Here is a 16668-nt window from a genome sequence, read left to right as displayed (position 1 = left end):
GCTGTTTTCATTTTAATTTGTATGAATTTTAGAGCACAGACTTTTCAAATGCATGAAATATATATATTTTCAATTGTACAATGAGAACTATTTGTCATAGAATTGTGTTTTATTTTGGATGGTAGGGCTTTCCCGGGAATTTTTCTTGTATGCACATATTGCTTGCATTCTAAAATTATTTCTCTTCTATATTACGGTTCTCAGAAGCAACCTGAAAAAAGTGTTTGATGAAGGGAGCGTGTGTTCTCCCAAAAACATCACATCAAAAATTGATTTTTTGTACTTGTGAAAGCTATAAACTACAAGAAAAATAATTCTTTCCCAGGAAATAATATGTTGATATTCCATCTCTATACAGATACAGTTAGAAGAAGAATTTATACAAGAAATCCCTATTCAGGGAGTCCTTGTAGCCCTCGCAATAAACCATAGTGAATAGAAAATTTCCAAAATCTAGTACTTCTACATACCTAGAATTGTGCAATGTATAGTTGAAACTTGTCCCATCATTTATCATAAAAATATAATTAAAATATAGTTTGCACCATCAAAAACTTAGTGTTGTAATTATTCTAGCAATGTCTATGTAAGTTAGGTACTTGAATTTACATACCACAAAAGACTACTCTTTGACAAAATATTACTCTTTTAGAATTTTTAGAAAAATCCTACAAAAATAAAAAGCAGTAACATTTTCTGAAGCATTTTTTTAAAACTTTTGACTGCTCTATTTGACCTCTATTTAGAGAATGTAGTGGAAAATATAGATAGATAGAGATAGATAGATAGATAGATTGTGTGTGTCTGTGTGTGTACACATAACAGAAGGTATCAGCAATCCAACCATATGCACTGAGCGTAGTATGACCATATTGTTCGCAAACTACAGATTAGAATAGCATCAGTCATGAAACTTCAAATTGTGACTTACAAGAAAAAAATAATAATTTTTCATTCTCTCTGAGTTGCCTCATAAATTAATTTTTAGTGCTTCCTGTATGGAATAAGTTAACAATGTAACGTATTAAAAACCTGCCAAAGGACGTGGCTTAAGGTGCAAAAAACCAGGTGTAAATGTCATGGATGGTTTCTAAGTTATTGTTGATGAAAGTTTGAGTTGCACACACACTATAGTTGTCCTTCTATCATTTTTTTCCTGTACGTCACTGCAGATTTGAAAACTTCCCATCCTCAGAGGCTTATGCTTATAAAAAGGATCCATCTTCTAAAGTTAGAGCTTTGCTTCACAAAAGAAAAAGACAGAAATTTACCCATGTTAGTTAAATTATTCTCAGAAAGCTCATTGCTTTTGGAAATTTTCTGCTGTCCAATGAACATCTTTGACGATTTCCATCTCTTCTCAACAATGTTTCCATAAACTTCCACGTATACTACTTTTCTTTTGTTATAAGTTTACAAATTCATATCAGAAGCATTCCTACACAATGCTTGTGAAAAAATATTTTCTTGTCAGTTTAGTTTCGTTGACTCACTGGCATCATTCACAGAAGGCTGTTGGTCCACATTCTATAAATGCAAAGATGAAATCTTTATCAACAATGTTCTCTGAGTGGTGGTGGTGAGTCACCACTAGGGGCGTGCGGAATCCCGAAAAGTTGGGACCGGGATTGGGAAAATAATTTCCCATCCCAATCCCGGCTTCAGGAAATGAATTCCCAACTTTTAAGGATCCTGAGCAGTTCTAGAAATACCGAATGGTCATTTTAAAAGTTGTTATTTCTTGACGTTTTTTACATTGCAAGTGTCTCGAACTTATTTTCGGAAAGTGTTAGTTTTTATTCGAGAAAGCAAAAACAATCACTTAAGGTGAAATGACATTTATAATTCGAGATTTCCAGAGCTTTGGGAAATTTCTAACATTTCCCATACCAAAAATATCCCGACTTTGCCGGGAAATTACAAATTTTCCCATCCTGAACGTCGAGATTTAAAAAATTTCCCATCCTGACCAAAACAAATTCTGTCCTGCACACCTCTAGTCACCACAATTGATAAGGAAATGAATTACGTGTTTTCACAAGTCACATGGAAGTATTATATATTTCTGTAAAAAGTGAAGTTAATTAATTTTTAGCAAATTGAATAAAGCAAGCAAATGGAGAAATGTGAGAAACATGAAACAATGTTTCAGAAATTGAAACGTACAAGGAAATATGTTATCAGTAAAAACATTAAAAATAAAATAGATATAAAAAATAAAATAGGGCTGCATTTAGTGTATTACATTGTACTGTTATTAGGTTTAGAAATAAAGGAGTCCTGGTTCTATAATACAGTTTTCAAATCCTGGGTTCCATACCTGGTGGAGGCACATATTAGTGTCGATCCCACTTTAAACTACAGGCCCAGTTCTGATTAGCCTATGTGTGCATAAGGGCAAACTTAAGAGAAAAATTCAACACTCAACTTTTTTCGTTACATTTCTTATGATCTTTACTTCAAATCTAAAAGTACATATAATTTTTTGGAACCTTGTGCCTACCCCTGTAGAAACCAGTACCTAACCTTATGGATTAGGAAGTGGAAATTGTTAGGTAGGATAGAGGTTTACTTGAGCCTTAGGGATACCTGAGGGATGCCCCTGTGATTAACATTGTGACAGTTGGGTAAATGGTGCAGAAATTTTCCTAGTCGGTAAAATAGCCCTAGGCCCGTAACTAGAATTGATCTCCAGGGGAGATTTGTAAACCAAGTCCATTTTTCAGTATTAAATTAAAGTAAATTATGTGGGGGGGGGAGGTTCATTAAGTTAATATAAAATTCAAAATTTAGAAATGTCATTGAAATACTACAGGTTTTTTTCTATATCTACTAAAGCATTTCTTGAAGTGTTAATTTACTGCTCCTGACATCATCACTTACTATATACTCCATACTACTTTTGATAATACAGATATTTATATCATTCAAGAAAGAAATGCAATATATTCATAGTGCTCACCTCACATTCCACCTCTGACCGAAGCAATAAAACTCCCCTTATTCGTTCCCAAAACTTGGGAGCTGTTGACCTTTGATGCTGATATGGAAAGAATATGGATGATGAAGTTAAAATCGGAGATTTCTGTTCAAAGGGGAAGCAGCTACAGGACAAAGAAAGTACAGATAAAGAGGAACCCCTATGAAAGAACTTTCTAAAGTCCAGAGAATTTTCTAAATACTTGTGGCTGCTTAGACTTTTGCTCAGAAACAAGATGAACGAATGTAATAGCTGCTGTTCATGTTCTGTGAATTTATCATTTACCAAGTTGTTACCAAAATAATATCTGCTGTCTACATTTTCACAATAGTTTTATTTAATGTCAAGGGGACTGACGGCAGTGCCCCCCTCCCCTTTCTGGCCCCTGCCTGGCTACGGGACTGAATAGCACCCTCTCATATCTTGCATCCGACATCTTCCATTTGTCTCCATAAGCAGACCCCCTTCCTCCCTTGGAAGTTAAAAATTGGCCGTTTTTTACTGAGACTGCAGTGAGGAAAATATGTCAGCTATTGTGGTTGCTGTAAGGAGAAGGACAGACCTGGACTTCTTATCATGGCAAACTCTTTATAATGCAGGTAAAATGTACCACATCGACAACAACTGTACATGATTGTCAATTTACTTCTCTTCCATTAGGTTCATTATTATCAACCAATGTTTACATTGGTTGGGGCAGGTGTGAAGAGCTTGTCTGATTCTTGTCGCCTTACATCAGAAGTTTTGCCAAAGAAGGCCAAGTGGATCAAGGATTCTGTAGCTTTCTTTGATCCAGAGAGCAACTTGGTTGTGACGAAAAATGGCCACAAGGTGAACTACGATTTCATGGTGGTGGCTGTGGGATTGCAGCTTGATTACGACAAGGTAAGATTGTCTTGGTGTCTGTGACTGGATGGCAGTTTATCAGTCTCTTGATTGTAAGGCTTAGTGCACACAGTAATTTTTATTTGCATCCATCTATTTGTATTTTGTATTTTTGTGCACACATATTTCAAAATTGGATCTGTAAATGTACGTAAACTAGTGGGCATGGAACAACTAAGGCTGAACCAATAACATAACATTGAACCCATACCAATGTCCTAATTGATTCCAGTATAGATGTTTCAGGATTGTACCAATTAAATGATGTTCAGAATATTTAAAAACATCAACACATACATAAGTATCAGATTGCAATTGTATCACATCAATCTCCCAGAGTTTTGCTTTTCTATTCAAAGAGTTGATAATCTGGACTATAAAATAGCTGTTATTTGATTATGAAATTCACTTTTCTCAATGTTGGTGTAAAATTACATTTGGCAAAAGTGTTGTGTGGCATTTTTACATGCCCACATGAAACCCACACACTCCAGAAAAGTATCGGCCAGTGCTGGTGGACATCTGACTGCCACGCAGGAGACCTCGATTCCAGTTGTTGGTTGATCTAGGTATGGAATTTTTCGAGCCTTGTCCCCTCATAGAGCAGCTCTGGAACTCACCTAGCTTCAAATCAATGGGTACCTGGGTGCAGCCCTTGGGGGGGGGGTAAAGATGGCTGAAGCATGGTGCTGAGCACATCACCTCTAAAATCCCCTAAATCTAAATGTGCCTTCATGGCACAGTGCCATATGCATGAGGAACCTTACCTTACCTTTACATCTTTACCTAATACTTTCTGATACATTGACATCCTTATCACCTCTCTAGAAATGATGAAAAAAAAAAACGGTAATGCACTGTGTAAGACGTTTCAATTGTAGTTCATCTGCCAAGATCAAAAGATGGTACTAGTGACAGTGTGAGTGCCTTTGTAGCAACTAAACACACAGCCATGAAAATAGGCGGCTGGGCAGAATTGCACGGATACCACATATGGGAAATGCGAAACGAGTGTGGGACAGAAGTCGCCTGTGTCCGCACACTGTGTGGCAACGTCTGAGATCAATTCCAAGGTCCATTTGCAGAACAGACGCAATTTGCTGGGAACTCAGTCCTCGATTCGTCAATACTGTGGGTTTTGTTCTGTGATCTGCCCTAGGTGATGTCTTCTTTCTTCTGTCACAACGTTGTCGGAGAGACGATTTGTGATGTTCATTCTGTTTCTTAATAACTCTGCCTGCCGTTCAATGATGAATTTTCAGTATTCCACCAATCTATCTCGAGGATTTGCCTTCACTATGCAAAGCAAGGATTTGCTGTGAAATGACACATTTTTTACCCATTTTGGCTCATTGGCAGTTTCCAGACAGCAACAATACTATCACATGACACTGTTGAAACAATACACAGTCACGGCACAAACAATAAAAAGTTACCACATGGTCAGTTAACGTCGATAAAAAAAAGCTCCTCACACAGACTTGTTATGCCTTCACAGCAACTGCTTTCTCAGAAAATGAATGTATGTATTATTTCAACACCACCTGGAGGGTGTATTAAGAATACAGAAACAAGCGAGTAATGCTGCCCATGGGCAAAGTTTCTCCATAAAACCCAATAGTATTCTGCTTTCATTTGCTTTTTATATACCGGTGTTACATACTGATATTCATGAAAATTGCTGTGAGAAAGGTGTGTCCCTATTATTTTTTTACTGTAACAATTGTATGTTTATCCATTTTTATTGTCATTGTTGTTATTTCTACAAATGATGTTTTATCATTGGCCAGAACTCCCTGACAAAAAATTCCTGGTGATGCTAATCATTGTGAGGTAAAAAATGGTGTGAGGGAAGGCACCCTTCTTTTCATGGAACTATCTCCTGTTTCTTCTACCATGATTACAATGCCACACTGCACTGTTACTCACAAATCAGATGAAGAGTGGTTTCTCACTGCACAAACACGACCAATGAAGCCTCCTGCTTTGTTCACTCCCTCCTTTCTACCCTCTTACAATGCTACAGTACTACTGTTCGCTCTGCAATCCATACATGCATACGAAAGTGCTCTTACACAAATACAGCAGGCTGACTAGCCATTTAAACTGCAAAGATTGGAATTTATTGCCTGGAATTGTTCAAATTGATTGGGCATCCTGGGTTGGCATGGGTACTTAAGAGTGTACGAAGTTCTGGTTTTGAATCCAGGAACATTTTCCCATATTTCTCGTACTTGCATACATTGTTTTCATTATGGATGGGAGAGATTATGCTGAAAGTTTTTCCGATCCGATATATCTATCTTACAATTTGTGCAATGGTGTGCCATTTTGCTATATTTTTTGTGGATATAAACATATAATCTCCATTGTCTCCTTTTTTAAAATATGTCTTAATATGCAGCTTCTTTGTATTGCAAAAGCTTGGTTTAATTTGTAGTGTACGTTTATTAAGGTGGTCAATGAATTAATTGGAAATTTAAATCGGCATCAGCTAAATTTTCATAAATATAAAACTATGCCTATTTGCATGTATTCTTTTGACATAACTCTGTATAAAAGTATAATATTGCTATCTATTTATTTCAGGTTGAAGGATTGGAAGAAGCCCTGAAAACTAGGCCTGAAGTTTGTTCAAACTATTCACCTCAGTATGTTGAGAAAACATACAAGGCACTGCAGTCTTTTAAAGGAGGAAATGCTGTGTTCACGTATCCCAACACAAATGTGAAGTGCCCTGGAGCCCCTCAGAAGGCAGCATATCTTTCCGATTGGGTCCTAAGAGAGGTACATACTACAGGGTGGCTCAAAAAGTCCATTAACACCCCGGTACAAGGCCACTGCAGCGCGCAACATGGAAATGGTGATGACCAATCCTTACCAGACCAGAGGGGGACCACATTATCACCACCCGCACGGTCGGCGGCCATTTTGATGTCCGCCATCTTGAAACCAACGTGAATATTTTAAATGGGAAGGGGTTGTGCAACACATCAATGTGGGCTAGAATTTCACCAGGAAACCAACTGTGACATGTGTATGCACCTAACTTTAAATGTTGCAGAGATAACGATACCACAAAAGTTATAACACATGCTCAATATGGCATCCCTGTTATGCAACACACGCACATGTAAATGTCTCTCCCATGACCTTACCACATGCTGCAGAACCTCAGGAGAGATTGCAGCACAGGCATCCATTATGTGTGTTCGCAAATGGGCCACATCCCTGATTTTCAGCATACACCATGGCTATGTCCCCAGAGGTAAAAGTCCAATGGTGTCAGGTCAGGTGAGCATGCTGGCCATTTCACAACCCCTCGGCGACCAATCCAGTGGTGAGGGAATTGTTGATCTAGGTACTGATGGATCATTATCCTATAATGCAGTTGGGCACCATCTTGCTGGAACCATTCAGGATAGCCCCCATCCTCTGACAGCAAGGATGGTAAGATCTCCTCCCATAGCAGAAGCAAGTAGCCCTCTGTATTTAAGTTGCCCTCAATGAAAAATGAACCAACAAGTCTGGAACCCCAAGTACCACACCACACCATTAGCTTCCCACCTCCCGTCACCTTTGCTGGGATCTGTCCAATGTGGATTATCAGGTGAGCACTATCACAGATTTTGCTTATTCACCTCACCCGACACATCAAAATTGGCCTCATCACTGAACAGAATCTTGCTACTGAGGGCTGGGTCATGTTACAGTTGCCCTAGGACCGACTCACAAAACTCCAAACGCCTGTCTGGATCGTCCTCACTAAGGTGCTGCTGCAGCTGTATCTTATACAGGTGCCAGTGGTGGTCACGTACAATCCTTTGAATTGAACCCCTGCTGACACCGCTTTCCAGTGCCAGTCTCCATGTACTACAGGTTGGGACTTCGCAAATGATGCCAACACCGCTACAGTAATACCCTCATCCGTGGCTGTTTTCGGATGTCCACGTCGCAGCTTGTCGTCCACTGATCCGGTCTCTTGAAATCGCCAGCAACTGGCTGATGGCCAGATGTGACACTGGTTGTCTTGCAGGATGGTGGTGATTGAAGTCTGCGGCGATGTCATACATACTTCTCTCCCCTGACACCATAATCGCAATGCGTTCCTCACATGTTAGTAGCATTTTCGCTCAGATCTGTAACAAAAGGAAATGCCCTTCAGTAACTGCCCCATGCTGGAAACGTCTTTAAAATTAAAGTTAGGTGCAAACAAATGTCACAGTTAGTATCCTGGTGAAATTCTAGCACACATTGATGTGTCGCACAACCCCTTCCCATTTAAAATTTTTACGTTGGTTTCAAGATGGCCACCGATTGTGCAGGTGGCATCAATGTGGTTCCCCCTTGGCCTGGCAATGATTGGTTGTCACCATTTCCACGTTGCAAGCTGCAGTGGCCTCGTACCAGGAGTGTTAAGGGACTTTTTGAGCCACCCTGTACATTGCATGATAATTGAGATAGTGAAAATGATGAATGCAAACTATATGTAAAGGAATTGGTTTGTAGATATCTTAACAAGCTGCTAGAATGATATCAAATTCAATTGCTCATATAAAAATCCCATTGAACCTTGTTATTCCTTTTATAAATATATATATCAGGCGCGGTTGGCCCTATAGCACACAGGATCAGTGAACCCCCAGTAATATACGATAATCACCTCGAGAATGAACAATAAACAATGTCTTTTACATTTTCACATGATTTCGCTAAAAAATCTACACAATAAGTCATGTATTTGTGTCCGTAATACAGCAAACTCTTTTGCTGAGAAGAAGAAACCGCGAATCGGCCACCCTGATACAGACCCTCAGTTGAACCCCCACAGGACAGCTCGTGCCATTGTGAAAGCTTCGGGCAGGAGCAGAAGCTCGAGGAGGGTATAGGGCAAAATACATGGAAGATGATATTGCAGAATCTATGTCTCCACCCAACGGTCATGCGCAGTTCATTCTCTCGCAGAAGCCGCGGGACAAGGCTCCGTTCTCGCTGCTTCCTCCCTTCCAGTGTTGCTGTGTGCGGTTCAAGTTTGAAGCGCACACATTACATATTCAATCTTCTCTTGTATCATTTTTGCACCGAACTTCTTGGAATAAATGCAAAATTGTGGCAGAGATGGATGAGTGGAAACAAATAAAATCTGGAATTAGATGCGATGAATTAAAATAAAGGATATACACTAACAAAATAGCTCGTGCATGCATTCAGAGGTTTTTCCTTAAAGGTGGAAACACTTCGGGTTCAAGAAAGAGAAAGAATGGCGCGAAGACGTGACTCGCTGTCGCTCGGTGTCAATCGTCTTAAGTTTGTTAGTTTTTGAAGTGCTTGGATACTTGTTGGAAAGTACTAAGTGATGCTGCGGGTGAAGCGAGGGATGGACTTTACCTAGGTTTATTCATTTGATGCAGTATAGGCGTTGCTGTCCGCGCAGGTAAGAATGACCGATAGAAATGCACATAATTAACGTAAACAAACTTCCTTGTCCACTGAAAAAAAGCGTGTGCTGGTCGACCAGCCCCAAATTTGAACAAAGCTGTCGCGTATCAATGAAAGGGTCTCAGGTTTGATTATATAGTATGCACATGCCATTAGTTGCCATTTCCCTTTAATAAATGTAGGACCAGTTCTGATTAGTCGGCATGGATGTCCGGAAGGGGAAAAGGGGGCCACCCCCCGTTGGAAATTGAATGTCAACCAAAAATTATATATTACACGCATATAATTTAATTTCAGTCACAGTAATTTTTGGTAATTATTATAAAAGCGTTGCAGTAACTTCAGAGTGAAGGAGTGTTTTTTGCTCCTCCTGGGAAAAAAATATATTACTTGCCCCTACTTGAGGACGTCCATGATATTCCAACAAAACTCAACTTTTTTCATAAAGGCACAATTTATTGTAGTTTCAGCCCTCAATTTATTTGCACACCCCTACTACAAAACCTTATACTCCCAGATAAAAAAAAAAATCTGGACAAAACTTTTAAGCCCTCCCCCCATCCTTTTGTTAGGCGAAGGAAGTCTCTTTTGCGGAAACTGAATATATGTCACATGACTTCAGTGAACTCCCGGGTAAATAATGCACGAGCCACGCCTGATATGCAAAAAACCTTTTTTTAACATGTAATTGCACAACCCTGAGTAGAAGTTTTGGTTCTCTATCGTTTCCAACAAAAAATCATACCTGTTCATCCTTGTGGATGATATATATATATATATATATATATATATATATATATATATATAAATTGTCCGTGCAACCACAAGCATTTTATATTAAACTCTAAAAATCATACCTGTTCATCCTTGTGGATGATATATATATATATATATATATATATATATATATATATATATATATAAATTGTCCGTGCAACCACAAGCATTTTATATTAAACTCTAAAAATCATACCTGTTCATCTTTGTGGATGATATATATATATATATATATATATATAAATTGTCCGTGCAACCACAAGCATTTTATATTAAACTCTAAGGATGAACAGGTATGATTTTTTGTTGGAAACGATAGAGAACCAAAACTTCTACTCAGGGTTGTGCAATTACATGTTAAAAAAAGGTTTTTTGCATGACACGTAAATTATGCACAAAATACGTGTAAAAATGTAAAGTGTGTAAAAAACTAAAATCAAACAAAAATTAACAGAAAATGTTGTTTTTGAAATGTTACTTGTTGTGTATGGCAGTTGGCAATGGCAGAAAACAAAAGAAAAAAGGCTTTGAAAAACTTTCATTCCGAATTTGTATGTGCTCTCATATTGGAATTTTGTACACAAAAAATAAGTAGTTAAATGTTCTGTTCATTACATTATTATAATAGTAAGCGTTCATTGCTAATTGTTCCATAAACAACAAATTTTGCACTTTTTCCATTTACCAATCACTAGTTTCTTTTTCAGTATAATGTATAACAATTAATAATCAACATTTTTTTTCGTTACATATATGTATGAAAAAGGAATTTGAATTTGTTACTAAAAATTTGAAATCCAATCCAAATAAATTTTATTTAATCGTAATCAGTTGTGTGGTGTGACTTTTTCAAAAGTGTTACCGGCCATCAGATGTTATCATCTCCACCCTAGCCCCCCCCCCCAAATGCCTTTGATCTAGATTTTTGTTCATTGTGTTCTCCTTTTGCAATCCGCTCAGAGATTTAGCCACAATCACTCCTAGAAAGAACTACCACTCACGAGAGAGATACCACGAAAATCCAGTGAATAGTAGTCGAGCCTTGTCAACCATCTCTGTTTCTTTGCAAAGACGTGGAAAGGGGAAGAAGAATCACACATTCAAGTCAGTTTGACATTTGTGCGGTGAGCAGATGACAGAATTCCCCTCCTCCAGCGGTAGAAGAGAAGTCCACATGTACGTACTACTGTTGCCAACTTAGTTTTTGGACCAAGGTTTGTCCAAATAGCAAATCGCGTCAAGAACTTATCTTTTCGTCAATTACGTCAACGGTCTAAGTTGTACTGTAGTTAAATCCAGTTTTGGCTTTGCAGTCTAGCTCTAGTTGCTTCAGAGAAATAGTATCCCCGTTTTAAGCGGGATTTAGCTATTTCTGGAAATCCAATGTGACAACACTTGCTGATCCGGTAGCCCGGACCAGCAACTGGGCCCCTAAACAGGCATATGAATAACATCGTAGCACATATGCCACTAGGTATTTCTCCGCTCTTCCCTTGCATTGGCGCCCTTTCCTCTTGTTACCTCTTGAGGGTAGCAGAATGGCCTGCCTCAACTGCAATGCTGTCGGTTAACGTATTTAACAATGTTATTATCTTATTGAAAAAAAAACTTTTTAATTTCTTTACATTTTGCTGTTACCTGTGGTAATACCGGTTACATGCACGCCAAGCTTCTGATCATTATGTTATGTTATAAAGTACAAGTACTAGTGCAAGACATATATATCAACAGGTTTCTCAATTTTTAAAATATGTGAATGATCAGTTCTATTTTTCAAAAAATCTGTTAGTGAGGGTGAGGGGGTGAGGTGGCTGCATAAACTGTCTTCAGAAAATAACGATTTTCTGCCGAAATGTGTAAGAAAATTAAAATTTTAAAATAGTTTTTATGTTACTAATTTACAAAAGATAATTGGTTTTTCACATCTGGTTTTCTATGTGAAATAAATTACTAGTAAATTACATGTAACTTACGTATAAAGTGTAACAAGTAAATTACTCTGCCAACCCTGCTTCTACTGATCTGACGTGAAAATGAAAATTTTACATGATGACCCTGAATGGTGCATTCACGTTCTTAGTTAATCTGCGTAACCAAGTGACTGCAATGATTTTTCCTTCTAAAAAGAAGTTGCATTTACAAAACCAGTGTATGTAAGTTATATCTTTATTTTCATTAAAAAATAACAAAATATCAGAAGTTTCTAGTAAATAATAGACCATTTATGGAAATATAAGAGTGGTAAAATTATTGTCAATTTTACAAGTATGTCTACATTAGCCAATACTAAGAGCATCCAATCCCTGATAAATAACAATATAGAAAAATATACACAAGGTTTTACCCATGTGAACACTAAAATGACCCCTACCTTCACTGTTTCTTTAATAACTATCCCCTTTTTCTTATTTTTTCTTCGAAATTTTGTGACTTTTCATAATTCTTTGTCCTTTTTAAGATGGTATATTTAAATCTAAAAAATATAAATTCTTTCTGTGAAATTTCACATTATACCCCTAGAACAATGGAAGGGTTAATTTGACCCTTGTAAAGTGTCATTTATACATGCTGCAATATCAGTGCTAGGTTGCAGTTTCTGTATTATCCTGTCTTCAGCATGTTTCCACAGGCACGTCGTCATGTAGGTAGTGTTCTTGGACCGGGAAGGACGTATCCAAACATGTCACGTGATAAAATGTTGCATATCTGGAGTGCTCAGTTGTTGATGATTGTAATTTGTAATCAAAATGTATAACAAAACACCCAACACTTTGATTATTATACATGGCCTCCCGATGGTGCAGTGGTAGCGTCGTCATCTTGTAATCAAGGGGTCTCAGGTTCGATACCCAATAGAAGCACATAGTGGTTCGGATCCCACTTTTAACTGTAGGTCCAGTCCCAATTAGCCTTATTGTGCACAAAGTGGACTTAAAACACCAACTGAATTAAAATTAAATTAAATGAAAATTTACTGCCATTACAATACACAAAACACAGAAAATATGATGAAATAAAGTAAAGTTGCCAATTGGAATTTTTAAATGTATTTCTTATGAGGGGTCAAAATGACCCCTTTCCACTGTTTTAGGGGTATCGGATCCTCCGCCGTTCTAGTGTTAAAATGAGGAAAAAGCACAAAACACCACACAGAATAAGGGGCTATCAATGTTTTGAGGACTACTGCTATGAGGATAAAATAAAGGAAACATATAGGTGGAACTGGCTTAAAGTCAGTGTGTGCATGTACATTTTCCTCTTCTCTTTTCCTTTCTTTTGCCCTATAGATTTAACACAAGTACATTTGCAACAATAAAAAAATACATTTCTTGGTGTCAGAACTAGCTTTTGAAGATGATTTGTGATGAGTAAATAAAGAGAATCCAACCACAAGGAGTATTTTAGTTTGCATCTGTGTTTAATACAAAAGTAAGTTGCATTTAACATATCATATCCTTTCCAGTCTCTGGTTGAGTCAGTATAGGAGTCAAGTCTCTGCATCTTGTATTCTTCATCGTTTCTCTCCACTGTTCATTTCTTTCCCTCTTCTTACCATCCAGTACCTGATCTTTCCAGACTCCTTGGTCTTTTCCATGTTGTTGTCCATAGGTTACCAGATGTCCGGTTTTTCCCGGACATGTCCTACATTTTAGCCTTGTGTCCAGCATCCGGGAGGAATTTGAAAAATGTCATAAATGTCCTACATTTTGAGCGTCACATAATATAATTAGGGAAATACGTGTTTCAGTTTAACAATGAGAAATCATGCAAGTTACAAGGCTATGGACTGCGCTCCCAAACTCAATAGGGACATTTATTTTGATTCAGCCATTGCCGAAAAATAAAATAAAATATTGTCCTGCTAGAGGAGAAACGGAAAAATGGAAGCAATTAATGAACAAAAGTTTTGGTGCCACATTCTGATGATGCGACCGTTCAATGCCTGAGGGTAATTTATTGCCTTGGGGTTTATACTGATGAATCAAGGTGTTTTCCATTCTTATTCATTATTTTGATTGTAAAGCAGGGGTTTAGAGAATGAAGTTATTTAGGGTGTCTACCAGTCAAGAAAGTCGTGAAAGTCAAGAAAAAGTAAAGAAAGTAGGTCAAGAAGTCAATAAAAAGTCAAGAAATTATACTTGTGGTCAAGAAACTTTGCTATCCCAATGACTGATTAGTTGATTTAGTTTATTTTACTTAACTTTTCTGCCCCTTTGGCTAATCGGGAAGATGAGGATGAACGGTGATAAGATAAGCTGGATGAAGGGACAATCACAAACATATAGGGACAACAACACGAGCCCCACATAAGATTATACTGGCTGGGAGTCCAGATGCCAGACATTGTTGCCTTGTAATCAAGGGGTTCTGGGTTTGATACCCGGTGGAGGCACATAGTGGTTCGGATCCCAATTTAAACTGTAGGACCAGTCCCAATTAGCCATATTGTGCATAAAGTGGACTTAAAACACCAATTCAATCAATCCAGATGCCAGAGCCTCGCTAGTCTGCCAAATGCAGTCCAGCTTGCATTAATAGATAAAATAGGTCTAAATCTCTTGTTATATACTGCTGCAGTTTTCATTTTATCCAGCCTTTTGGTAGGATTTTCTTATTAAATATTATTTTCTTAATTGCTAATTTCCAACTTAACCTTTATTTATTTGACATCTACTTAGGTAAAGAAAAACAAAATAGAAATGTAAAGAAAAAGTCCTGAAAAACTAAAGAATTTTGGATTTGTTATTTTGGTAGACACCCTGTTATTCAACTAAAAACTACCTAAGATGAAACTTCTGGAACCATTTCAATTACGGTAATTGCTGAATATTTGTTTGCCATTACAGGTCATATTGCAAAGGTTGAGAGACTACTTTCATTACTATCAGCAAGGGTTATTAAATTCTCGCACAATTTAAATTCAGTCCAAGTTGCATATTGTTACATTGAAAAATGGTTCCTGGACCATATTTTAATTGATCCTGAAAAAAGGTCCCTGGACCGTATTTAAATTGATGTGGGAAAAAATGTTCCTGGACCGAATTGAAATTCTTCCATAAAAAATGTTCCTGCACCGAATTCTGGAAAAAAGGTTCCAGGACAGAATTTAAATTAATCAAGAAAAAAGGTTCTTGGACCATATTTAAATTGATCTGGAAAAAAGGTTGCTGGACCGAATTGAAATGATTTAAATATGAAAAGATTATCAACTAGTCTAGAACTCATTTACGTTTGCTGATTTTCTCTCCCAGTCCGGGATTGAATTTATTTACAATTATAGACCAGGCTTGACCGATTGAAATTGCCTTCTACAAATGTCCTCGAGTACATTTTACATTGGAATGTCACACTGCGGTTGTAGAAAACGTAACACAGGGAAAAATCAAAACGCTGTTGTTCTCTCGTGGGCCAGATTCAAAAACTCCCTTGTCGAAGAGTTACTGTACATAACGCAATGGACTATATGGCATCACATTGAGTTCAAACAAACCCGTCCAGCATACAATCCAGGAACCGCAGCCAATAGGAGCCGTGGATGAGGTAACGTGAGGCTGCTGTGTTCCCAGCCGATATCACACGGAAAGTGTTGCTACAACCAAGGGAAGGAATGCGCGCGATAGAATGGGACTACATGGAGAAGGGTAACGTGAAGGCAGCATTTGCATTTCGCCCATTTCTACCTTGTACCTTAGATTCTCGAGATAGCCAGCACCTGGATTAGTCTTTCATGCTCACAAGTGGATAATTGTTTATCGTCAGGTCCGTATTCGATCCAACTTCCGTATTTTATTCATTTCAATACGGAACTTGGACCCTATTTAAACTGATTCGGAAAAAATGGTTCCTGGACAGTATTTAAATTAATCCTGGAATAAAGGTTCCTGGTTCGAATTTAAATTGGTTCGGAAAAAATGTTCCCAGACCGCATTTAAATTCATCTGGAAAAAAGGTTCCTGCACCGTATTTAAATTGATCAGGAAAAAGCTTCCTGGACCGAATTTAAATATTTTACAGATAAAAAGGTTTTTTACTGTCCAGAACCCATTTACGCTTGCTGATTTTCTCTCCTGGACCGAAATTGAATTTATATAAAATTCCTGGACCTTTAACAACCCTGCCATCAGCACAACAGACTTACGAAATATTTTTTTTTTATTTTCATAAAGTCTGAAAGAAGTTTGGTACTGGTCTATATAATATCAAAGAGTTTGACTGTCTAGTCTCTCATAAATATATTATGACTGAACCTGAAATTTTGGGAAAAATTGGCTCCTCTGAGAAGTACCAGTTAAAGCAGGTGCATTGTTTAGTATGATTACAAGTTTGGAATTTTGAATTAAAGTATTCATTAAGAAAACTTTTTTTTTAACTGAAAAGTGTCAATTTTAAATTATTCTGTTACGTGTTCTACAGAAATATGTATTATTTATTGCGAATGTTTTGTTTGACTCAATGTCCTACATTTTGGAACATTATGTCCTACATTTCCCTTATAGCGATCTGGTAACCCTAGTTGTGCAGTGTTCTCATCCACTTCATGTATCCAAACCACATATGTTCTGTCCTGTAGCATCACTGGTTAGTAC

General features: G+C 37.6%; 2 protein-coding genes across 3 annotated transcripts in view; one reads left to right on the top strand and one right to left on the bottom strand.

The window, feature by feature from the left end:
• LOC146003899 (uncharacterized) overlaps nt 1-16668 on the bottom strand; it is a 500546-nt gene that overhangs the window by 388749 nt on the left and 95129 nt on the right. The window lies entirely within an intron of this gene.
• The window catches only part of LOC146004007 (sulfide:quinone oxidoreductase, mitochondrial-like), a 73464-nt gene that overhangs the window by 23346 nt on the left and 33450 nt on the right, over nt 1-16668 (top strand). For both annotated transcript variants that reach the window (XM_083142556.1, XM_083142557.1), the window contains 2 exons: nt 3641-3865; nt 6455-6652. In XM_083142556.1, coding sequence (XP_082998682.1) covers nt 3641-3865; nt 6455-6652 — 423 coding nt within the window. The remainder of the gene's footprint in view (nt 1-3640; nt 3866-6454; nt 6653-16668) is intronic.

This window comes from Lepisma saccharinum, chromosome 21 (assembly GCF_977018435.1).
Source record: "Lepisma saccharinum chromosome 21, izLepSacc3.1, whole genome shotgun sequence".
NCBI classification, from domain to species: Eukaryota; Metazoa; Arthropoda; class Insecta; order Zygentoma; family Lepismatidae; genus Lepisma; species Lepisma saccharinum.
This window is presented reverse-complemented; position numbering and strand designations above follow the sequence as displayed.